Genomic DNA, 12032 nt, shown 5'->3' on the forward strand with positions numbered 1-12032 from the left:
CGATGATAATTTTAGCGAAGTCAAGCCCTAGTTGTCGTTTACTTGGCCCGTACTCTTTTATATTAATGGCGCTTACTGCCAGTTGGCCTTCAGAAGGTTGTAATTTATTTTTCTTTCAGCAAAAATGATTTTTGAACCGTGTAATTTAAAATTCGAGACTTTGTCGCTCTCAGCTGTCTTTGACGCCGTTTTTTAGATCATACGGTATATTGGGTAATAAAGAAACAAGATTTTTTAAATTTTATTCACAATATTGTCTCCAATCAGACTTCCTTCAACAATTATGTTTTTTTACATTTTCAATAACAATATTAACAATTATCACTCACATCTATTATATATCTTAAAAATTTGTATCTGCCTGTTTATAATATTATATCTTTGGATTTATGTAGGATAAGCCTTAAATTACATTCAAGCACAATTAAAAACAAGCACATCCACTTAATATTCCTCATTTTTAAAAATAAAACTGATTATTTTAAATACTTTCTCCTTAATAATACATAACCTAACAAAAAACTTATCTATACTATTTTTTTTTTAGATATTTAGGTACCTAAAAACAATCACATAACGTTTAAAAATATATCACAACGCTGTAGTAAACATTTCATCTAAAAATATATAATATATAATGCCACTCCTTTTATATATACATAACTAAAAAAATTCGATGTCAATTCAATTAAAAAAACCTATCTAATTTTTTTCTTTTAGTCAAAAGTATAGAGTAAATTCCTGTCATAGAAATGATACACTCCGTTTATATGTTTCAATACTTTGCCTTCAATCAAGTGACGCCCGTAATTCACTGCCTGGACCCTGTCCATAGCCAGGCCTACTTCGATCAGCCAGTCGATGAATTGACTGCCGGTAAAGACGTCATGGTAGGCTGTGAGACGCCATCTGAAATACAAAGAACGTTGTCAAGATTATGATACTATACTTGAAACCGTTATATACAAATTTTTAGGAGAAGGAACAAATCGAACGTTATTTAGAAATAACAGTTGCAACTGTTTGTTCATTTCTAATTTGTTATTAAATTACAGTTCCAAGAAGTAAGAAATCCAACTGTTATTTACAAGTAACAGTTTTGTCCGTATCTAATTTATTATTAAGAAATAATTCAAAAGAAGTAACAGTTCCTACTGTTATTTACAAATAACAGGTTTTTCAAATCTAATTTACTATTAAGTAACAGTTCCAAAGAAGTAACAGATCCAGCTGTTATTTAGCAGTCTGTTTTGTCCATATCTAATTTATTAAGTAACAGTTCCAAATGTTACTAAGAAATAACAGTTTTCTACAGTAAAATAACATACATTTCCACATTCAAAAACTTGAATTATATAAAAACAGACATTGTAAATGATAATATAAACAATATTATTTTTTAAAAAAGAAATACGTACCTTCTATCAGTAGCAATGGCAGATTTACAGTTCTGCAAGTGATGCGAGATGAATTGATCACAGATATGTTTAGTATCAGATCCCAGTTCATCCCAAGCTGGCAGGCTGAGTGTATTTGCGCCGTACCATATTTTTCTCCAATACTTTATAATAGGAAGTGCTACTTCTTTAACATCGAGTCCAAAAATTATAAAAACAATGACGCTTTGGCCAAAATTCAGGATGGCATCCAGGAAGGACAGCTCAATATATATTCCAGAGATCTGTTCCATCACTAACGTCCATATGGAAAGGGCCAGACCCTGTACATTTGAATTTTCGATAAAGAAACGTGTAACGTACGATCGAGAAAAAAAAAACGGCGTCATAGACAGCTGGGAGAATAAAAATCGATGATAATCTTGGCGAGGTTAAGTCCTAGACGTCTTAAGTTGGCCTTAAGAACTTTGTAATTTATTTTGGTATTGAGTAAAAATGATTTTTAAATGGTATGGTTTAAAATTAGCAATTTTTTTTCTATAGAGATTGGCCTCGCCCAAAATTACTGTCTGTGACGCCGTTTTTTTTTCGATCATAAGTGTTTTTTAATTTTTATTTCGACTTACAACAAACATACTACAGAGCAACAGTATGAGCAACACTGTGTGTCTCAAAATTTGGGGATCGTGTGACTCTGGCTCTTCTTCAATTGGCTCTAGATCTTCGTCGATTGGTTGTTGGTACTGACCAACCACAGCTCTGCGTTAGAAAAATAGACGTTCAAAAAAAATCAGGTACACATATAAAGAAGAAATAATTCTGATATTTTACATTTAAAAGAGACAAGCTGGCAACGGCGACGGAATAACACCGCCTAATCTCTTTGTACCAGGGTCGGGCTTGCCCTGTTTTAATATACAGGGTCAGGCAATAATAGTGCGTCGAGCATATATAGCTCCTAGAATAAAATATTTTAAGTAAAAAAAATTGGTAATATAATCCTCTCCCACATACCATTACTTTTTAAACTATTAATTTCAAATATTCAATATACAGAGTGAAAATAAATGTGTTCTTTATAAAAAGCCTTTTACCTGCAACTTTCCTTTTGAGGTCCTTCACAACCATACTTTGTAGAACAACTTTCACTGGATGGTACAGAACCACCCTCTACATTACCGTTTTGATTTTCTGTAACTGGTTTTCTGTGAATTATACTACTAAAAAAATATAGTACCAATATTAGATTTAATATATTAAAACATTTTTTCTTATACATACCTGGCTTTATCCACTCCCAAATCTTCAATATCAACCACTGGACTGGTAATTTCTTTATCCTCGCAGCAACCTTCCTTAATTGTAGGCAACCCGCAACACTTCGATTTAGAAATGTTCTGGGAAACGTCCTCAGAAACTGAAGATGTCTGTGATGCTTCTTGAAGAGAACTCTCTGAAAATTACATTAAATTACACTTTCTTAATTTTAAAAAGCAAAAAATATTTTTTTGGCTCACCCTCCTCAATTTGTAGAGGATTTTGTACGCCTCTTTCATTACTCAGATCCATGTAATAACTAAATCTCCTTCTGTATCGTTGGTGAAGTACCAAACAGCCTGCTGTAACTATTAAACAAAAATAATTATATGAAGATATTCATGAAAATGATTTGTCCTTTCTCAAGGTTTTTAAATCTAGAAAAATCATGATTTTTATATAAAATCTTACCAATAAAGCATAAAACCAGAAGAGACACCGCCACTACAGCTTGAGGGGCGCCATATGTAAAATTAGGATTTTTTTTGTCAAACGAGTCCTTTGATTTATCCAACAACAACAGACCTACAGAAATCAATACGGACACTCTAAAAAGAATAAAATTAAAAAAAAATCGAATCTGAATAAATCATAAAAATATATACTCTATTTCACGAAAGATGATTGATTATAGATCAACAAATACCTTCAATAAATCGATTTCAACTTTCAACCCTCAATTTTTCCTTAAATCTAGGGAAAATTCACTAAACCTGCCAACTATGCAGTGGAAGTAATGCAATAAATACCACGACGTTATTTAGAACAGTTTTTTTTCCATTATATAATATATTATTAAGTAACAGTTCCAAAGAACCGATCCAAATGTTATTTAGATATAACGGTTCCAATAACAGATTTGTCCATATATAAAAAAGATTATTAAATAACAGTTCCCACTGTTATTTAGAAATAACAGTTTTTGCCATATCTAATTTTATTGCAAGTAACAGTTCCAAAGCAGTGACGAAGTATTTATTATTACAAATAACAGTTATAACTAATATTTACAAATAACAGTTTTGTCCATATCTACTTTGTTAAGTGAGTAACAGTTCCAAAGCAGTAACAGTTCAAAATGTTACTTATAAACAACAGTTTTTTTGAGATATCAAGTCTGAAGTAAATAGTGTAGACTTTGAATCATCATCTTTTATGAAATAGACGTGTATAATTTTATATTTTACCCCCATCCAATAGAGAAAAATATCGGTTGAAGTTTCAAGACGAAACACAAACTTCGACACTGTAAAAACAAGAGAGTTATCGATAAAATTCCAGTCCATATTCTGGAACTATAAACGCCAATAGTAAATAGAGAAAACTGTAGATAACTGCGACTATTCTCGTCTTGTTGCATGGCGTACCATAATACAGCGCCTAAACAACTGATAAACTAAAAAATATATATATTTACTATAAAATCTACTTACAACGCTGCAAGTTTTAACTTACATGAGATATGATCAAGCAAGCGGTAATTTTGTGGGGTAACTTCGAGATTTTTTTGGTCAAAATGAAAACCAAAACGATCCAAAAACAGGCGATTATTCCCACTATGCTGACGTCAAAAGTGAACTGATTCAGTTGCTTTATATATTCCGAGGGGTCGCAGTTGGTTATTGTGATCATTTTTGCCGAGACAAACATCAGAGGTGCGCTAAGGAAAGTGCACGCGACCATGGCACTAGCGATCTAAAATAATTTTAAATGTCTATTATAGCTATTAATGCGCATGAGTTTAAAGGTCTCAAAAAATATTATAACCCAGGATATAGATTTATTTATTTAGTGTATGGTGTTATACAGGGTAGTCCGAACTGTATTCCGGAAACTTCGGCAGCATACCGGGTGCGTCTCAAAAGTGGCTCACCCCTATAACTTTTTTATTTTTTCAGATAAAACAACGAGATTTGGTATGTCAGTATATGACATAAATTGGGATTGAATGACGTATTCAATTGTTTTCGGTCACTTCCGGTTTCACCGGAAATGACTACAACTTTTAATTTTAAAATAGCACCCTCGTTATTTTTTTACTTTATTCGATGCTAATGAACTAGTGATGGGTTGTTATTTAACTATCTGTTATTTTATAACAATTATTTATAAATAACATAACGCAACCGTTACTACTTCTAAAAAATAACAGATATAAAATAACGACACGTAGAGATCGCCCGCTCGTGAAACGAAAAACGAAGTCGGCGCTCTGCATCACCACGAAATTCTATGCTGCTCGAAGCAATTCCAAAAAACAATTAGTATGGATTGGAAAACATTGTTATTTCGACAACCATCGATACAAGCGGCGAGACAACGGACAACGGAGTGGGGAAAGCGCTACGGCGAACGTAGCTGCTTCGGGCGATACCGTCGATGGTCGATTTTGTACCATGCTTAAAAATAATAGGATATAAAGAAGCAGGTTTTTTGAAACAGTTGCGGGCATAAAGCCTGGCGATGGAGATAACAGGAGTGGGAAAGGAACGCTGCTGCATCGATCGATTGTCGATGGAGGCTCGCAACGGGTGGAGAAGCAGTCATCTTAGATATGTTGTTTTTCAACCTGTTACGAGCATAACAAGCGGCGGTCGAGATAATAGGAATGGGAAAGGAACGCTGCTGCATCCGGTATCGATTGTCGATGGATGTTCGAAACAGGTTGGGGAATAACGCCATCACTTGTTTTAGATACATTCTGTTTCAACCCGTTACGAGCATAACGGACGGAGTTCGAGATATTATGGCGGCTGTATTTGTTCAGTATTTATTATTAAGTTTCAATTATTATAGTATTATTTATTCTGAAAAATTTTTAGAAAATATTTTCAGATTTTTTAAAAAAAGTATACAGGGTGTTTTTTGAAAAATCTGGTTCATTGATTAATCACGATCTGCTTAAACTTCTTGACGTAAAAAAGCTGATTCTTTGGAAAACGGATTGACTTTAGTAGTTGTAGAGGTTCGATAAAGAAGGGATTTTTACGAACTCGAATTCTAAGGGGGGTGAAACTACTCTGAAATATTAGAATATTTTTTATTTAAAAACTTGGTGAAGATTTTTCGGAAAAACTGCTTAAAAACACGTATAGTGTTTATTAGTGTTTTACATATAATTTTAAGATTTTTTAAAAATATGTTTTTTTTTTTTATATATATAAAAATTATGAACCAGTTGATATAATCACTATTCTGCTTAAACTGCTGGACGTTTAAAGACTGATTTTTTTGCAAAACGGATTGACTTGTGGGATGTAGAGGTTCAATAAGGAGCGGTTTCTCGAAACTCAAGATTCCAACAAGGCGTGAAAACGCCCTCAAATATTACCAATATTTGTTACTTTTAAAAAAACAGGATTAGTCTTTCGGGGGAAAAGCAACTGGACACGCATAATTTATTTTGTCCCTCCCTTTTATTTACATGATTTTTGAAATTTTTTAAAAAATCAGTACCAGCGGTGTTCCAAAAAGTTGAGTTAATTGATTAACACGATTCCTGCTTAAACTGCTCGACGATTAAAAGCTAATTTTTGGCAAATGTGAGAAAATTTTATTTCCAGTTTGTATGTTAATGAGGAAATTTTTCTTTTTTGCTTTATCATCACCAATTACAAATGATTAATTAATTCGACGCGAACAAAAGTCGCGGGTACACGCTAGTTTAGGTGATATATTAATAATATATAATTAATTCGAACTCTAGAGTGTAGTTGGTTTACTTATTAAGAATATACTACACATTTTCTTATATTGCCTATTTTTTTGACCGCAAATGGTTAAATCATAACTAAGAGCTTCTCGCCCGTTGAGTGAGATGTACCCTGTACACTGCTACGCAAATCAGGATCTACGCGGATCGAGGGCAGGGCGTAGGTAGATCGGAATGAATAGGTATAGACGAGTGGCGGAATTAATGGCTTTATTTATATTTGCAATTTGTCAAAACAGCGCTTATTGTAAACAACCAACCGTTTTTAGAGAGGTATTTTAGATAACAATCGATATTTTGAAATGTTTTGACACCCTGGGAATACTACCACCGAGCACATCATATGTTGCAACTTGCAACTGCGTTGCGTTAATACGCCTGGCGTGACCGTCTCATACTCTTTCAGATATTTAGCAGTAAATAAAGAAAACCTGTTATTTTTAAGTGTTAATTTAAGCTTGTTTTTAAAAAAAAAAAAAAAAAAAAAAAAAAAAATATCTAAAATAACAGTTTTGGGCCCTGATCACTATAATGAGCCCCCTTCGTTCCATTTGAAAAAAATTGAGATATGATTAAAAATACGATCATTGAGGCATCTCTTAACCAGCCAGGACAAGACATTAAAAACATTAGACGATCAAATCTATTTTCAAGGCTCCTTGATTAAAAATAGTGTTTTTAACACACCATGGCACTGTTAGATTGAAATTTTAAAATGGAATTGTTTTTGAGTGACTATGTCAAAAATTGACATATGATTATGTCATTCGATATCAAAGTGTCATTTTCTATCGAATAAAGAAAAAAATACCGAGCGAGTGCCATTATAAAAATCAAAAGTTGTTAGTCATTTCCGGTGAAAGCGGAAGTGACCGAAAACAATTGAATACGTCAAAATCATTCCAATTATATTCCAATACTAAACATACAAATCTCGTTGTTTTATTGAAAAAATAAAAAAAGTGATAGGGTGGGCCACTTTTGAGACGTACCCGGTATAATGCAGATAAAAATATGCAAAAAAAAATAATTTAATCATATTATATTGCCTGAAAGAAATAACGAACAATTAAATGTAACTAACTTACCAAATCGACGTCCACCATATACTGGGTGGCGAAAACAAAGACGCCAGGGGCTGAAGGAAAGGTACCATAAAAGAACCCGTAAGTACTTAAATCTAAAATTTCTGAACTGTTATATCCCGCATGTAAAACACTAATAACTTCTCTGGTAATCAATGGCAAGGCGATTCTGCAAGTATTAAAATAAGTTTTTTAGAAAAAAATAATAAAAATGTAAAAATATACAGGGCGTTTCAAAAGAAACGCGAATTTTTTTTATAAAGATAGATTCTAGGCAAACCAAGTTTGTTTTGAACGTCCCTGTATATGTAGACCGTTGTTAAGAGCCTTACAATTTAACCATGATCAATATACCGGGAACGACTAAAGTAGCTCCAGTCAATTTATGGATTTTTCCGACCATTCTGAGTCCTAGAAGAAAGAGGGCGCTAGCTGAGAACGCAGAGCCTAACACCTGAAATATTTTTAATTAAAATTCAATTTATTTTATTTTTTGAAAAAGAAGATATAAAAAAAAATAAATATATTTTTTTATATGCTATCATAATGTTGAAAAAAAATAATTTTGAATTAAGCAAGTGCTTTTATTTCTTTCCAAACAAAATATAATAAATTTAATTATTAAATTAAATTTTCTGAATATGATTATCTAGAAACAAGGGATGTATCTTCCTAATATTTTTGTACAATATTCAGTACATTTTTTACAATGTACACTAATATACTTAGAATAACAAAAAATTGTATCAAAGATATTGTTTTGTGTATCTGAATACAGAATTTCAGTGGCAAAACAAAAAAAATCCTACTTTGATATTAAAAGGATAGAAAATTTCAATTATATTCTATAGAAATATCGATTTAGGTATAGCAAATACTTAGTAAAATGTCTCTGATCATTTATGATACAAAATACAGGGTGTTCCATTTGAAATAGTGGAAAAAAATATGATATGATTTAGTATATTATGTATATCCAAGAACATCAAATGTCCCTGTTGATTTGTGATACAAAATACCAGGTGTTTCATTTGAAAGAATTAAGAAAAATACTGCACTTAATTTTGACTCATCCTTAGAATATATGTATAGTCTGTAAAACGAATAACTTTGAATTTGACAGTTCCCGCGGGCTTTATTAGTGTTAACTTTATTAGGTTAGCAACTTGCGGCTATGCTGACGCAATGCCGTCTCTAATAGAACAGCTTCGGGCGAGATTTATGACGTCAAGCTAGTTAGATATTACAGATTAATAAATATGTTGTAGAATACATGGAAAACATAATTATTCCTCGTATTTTTAGTTTGTATTTTAAAAATGATGCAGTTTACATAACATACATAATATACAGTTAATAAATACAATATATATAGAGAGAGTGTTATATATATATATATATATATATATATATATATATATATATATATATATATATATATATATATATATATATATATATATATATATATATATATATATATATATATATATATATATATATGGTGGCATATATATATATATATATATATATATATATATATATATATATATATATATATATATATATTCAAACAGGTGTCTTGGGGATGCAGTCTAATAAGAAGGCCGTTAGTCAAGGAAAAACCCTTTATTGTTTAGTCAAGCTTTCAAGAATTCAGTTGTTCTCTTCTTCAGGACTCTTCTTCACCATTATAGTAATTAAATACAAAAAAAAAAAAAAAAAAACTATTAAAATGCAACTCACCAAAGTGGGATTATGGTAAAGTTTGCAACATTGCTCAACAATCAAAAGAATCCTCATTTCTCAAATGCAGTAGTAAAAATCAACTTTTAAAATAAACGTGAAAACTAACTACAAAACTTTATAAAAAACAATACAAAAAAAAAAAAAAAAAAAAAAAAAAAAAAAAATCAAAATCTTAAAATAAAATAGCAATTGACTTTGCTTCATGAACGATCTAATTATTTTTTTTTATTGTAAATAATTAAAAGACAAAGAAACGAATTAATTTTCAAGATTTTCTTTGTAAAGTAAGAGGCTTGAGGTTAGCACCGCCGATCGTCACTCTCAACGAAACCATAGTTTCAAAAAAAGGTAAAATATGTTACTCTTGATAAGTAAGGATAAACTTATGCATATATTAAAAAGAGTGAAAGAGAAACAACTACATAGAAATATTTTGACAACTATTTCTGTTTCATCAAGATCGACCATGCGCAATATAACATCAATGCTACACGGGGAAATAGGCATTAGACAACTTGATAAATTATCATAAAAGAAAAGTTTTGAAGAGTCCTGAAGAAGAGAACAACTGAATTCTCGAAAGCTTGACTAAACAATAAAGGGTTTTACTTGAACTAACGGCCTTCTTATTAGACTGCATCCCCAAGACACCTGTTTGAATATTTTTCTCAACCAGTCAGTCGCGTAGACTACCCATCTTTATTATGATATATATATATATATATATGAGTATATATATATATATATATATATATATATATAGATATATATATATATATATATATATATATATATATATATATATATATATATATATAGTTTATAGTAATAAATATTATGGCAAATAAACTATGAAATGCAGCAAATGTTTTACAATATGGCTAAAATCGTACTCCATAGTCAATGTAGATAGTTTTTGTGTTAAGAATAATAATTTAAAAACATGTGGTAATCTTTTGACAAGTTTAGGTTGCTGATTAATTGCAGAACATTATAATAGGCAAATAAATTGTACATCACTATTATATTGAATGTTTTTGTTAAATTAGATCGATTTTCAAACCCAAAATTTAAAATATATTTTGCATTTTATCCATTATCTTATGTACCACCTATTCATTATTTGCGGAATATTGTAAACATTTGCTGCATTTGTGTTGTTCATAGTTTATTTGCCAAAGTATTTATTACTATAAATATAGATATATTATGTATTTATTAACTGTATATTATGTATATTTTGAAGTAAACTATTTTGGTAAACCAAAATACGAAATTATAGGTCCATGTATTTCCATATTTATTAATCCTAGTATCTAACTAGCGTGACGAGTCATAAATCTTGAATTATATTGTTCATGAGAATATAGTGGTCTAATATTTTTGAAATGTCAAAAGCTGATGATACTTTTATTTTGTCAATTATGACATTTCGTATTGATTTTTGGAAGAAGAGTAAGAACTGTCACTTGTTTTATTATTTTCTTATTTTACACGAAAGTAAAAAGAGTTACCTATCTGATTCATTCATGCACTCAATTTGTTAATTTCTTTGAGAGATTTATATTTGCCCTGTTATGCAGGTCAATTTGTCAAAATTCAGTATTATTCATATTTTATAGACTATATATCAAAGAACTTAATAGCTAAAATAATAAATTAACAAAACTTACATTAAGGACTCCAGCTAGATACAGTGGTACAACATGCTTAAACATATAATTTCCCACAATGCCCTGAATAGTCATGAGAATAATGGGATTAAAAAATATATTTTTCACTATGACAATCACCATCTTGAACCGCTTTTTGTGTAAGAAAACTCCATTGTTTATGCTGGGATTCCCCTCAACAAGCAGAGCTTCTTCTTCGTCATAGCATGTTTTTGCCACTTCCATTACACAAAGATACTGTTTAAAATTGCTGCCAAACTTAGGCGCCATCAACAGTTGGTAGAAGAGGCTCTGGATAGTATACAGCCACGCTAAAAACATTGTTTGACTTTAAAATACTGGTGTAACAGTTAAAATTGAACTAACCTATAGGGTATCCTATGGCAAAGTCAGCGCTTTGTGTACAAACATAAAATATTCCAGCTCTTCCCAGATTCAATTGGTCTCCTAATAAACAATTGTTTACAATTATCAGAGAAAAATATACTTTTGATATTAATATAGATAAAAGGAACATCCAGTTTACTGAACTTAAATCTAACTCAGCCAGCGACATGAATATCAAGGAAGGTAGAGAAAAGGTCCCTACGAAAGTGTTCATTCCTTTGGCTTCTGTTTCTGAGACGAATTCATTAAATAAATACCTGTGATAAATTTGAGGAAAATATGTGAATGAAGATATGATCTTACCTGCATAATAATATAACTGAGAAACATTGCAGTACATAGGGTAGATATTATCAATTGATGCTCCAAATTTTGCTTCCTCCAGTTCGAAATTAATTTACATTCCGCAATAAATCTTGAAATGTGAAATTCAGTCTGTATTCCTAAAATATAACAGGATCTTTAAAATATATAGTGTGGGTAGTAAAAATCAATACATACTTGAGAAGTTTTGATTTTTGCGAAACTTTTACTAGCTCACATTGTTTTAGTTTAAAGGTAATCGTTGTTTAATTCATGATTCACCATCCAGTGAGTTTGAACTTTCAGATCCCTTGAACCGTTTCTTTCTATATTGTTAAAAAAAATAAAAATAATTTCAAATAATTGAAAATAAATTTTACTAATTTTGGCGAAGGTAGACGAACAGTCC

General features: G+C 30.8%; 1 protein-coding gene across 1 annotated transcript in view; it reads right to left on the reverse strand.

Annotated features, from left to right (window-relative positions):
• Positions 1-228: 228 nt before the first annotated feature.
• The window catches only part of LOC115887471 (integral membrane protein GPR155), a 27666-nt gene continuing 15862 nt past the window's right edge, over positions 229-12032 (reverse strand). Inside the window, exons 2-13 of the mRNA XM_030906916.1 lie at positions 10934-11107; positions 7844-7965; positions 7515-7680; positions 4170-4409; positions 3902-4110; positions 3126-3262; positions 2915-3022; positions 2679-2850; positions 2492-2617; positions 2024-2156; positions 1419-1720; positions 229-909 (exon numbers count right to left, since the gene is read on the reverse strand). Coding sequence (XP_030762776.1) covers positions 717-909; positions 1419-1720; positions 2024-2156; positions 2492-2617; positions 2679-2850; positions 2915-3022; positions 3126-3262; positions 3902-4110; positions 4170-4409; positions 7515-7680; positions 7844-7965; positions 10934-11107 — 2082 coding nt within the window. The 3' untranslated portion in view covers positions 229-716. The remainder of the gene's footprint in view (positions 910-1418; positions 1721-2023; positions 2157-2491; positions 2618-2678; positions 2851-2914; positions 3023-3125; positions 3263-3901; positions 4111-4169; positions 4410-7514; positions 7681-7843; positions 7966-10933; positions 11108-12032) is intronic.

Source organism: Sitophilus oryzae, unplaced genomic scaffold (assembly GCF_002938485.1).
Source record: "Sitophilus oryzae breed Bouriz unplaced genomic scaffold, Soryzae_2.0 scaffold_576_pilon_pilon, whole genome shotgun sequence".
Classification (NCBI taxonomy): Eukaryota; Metazoa; Arthropoda; class Insecta; order Coleoptera; family Curculionidae; genus Sitophilus; species Sitophilus oryzae.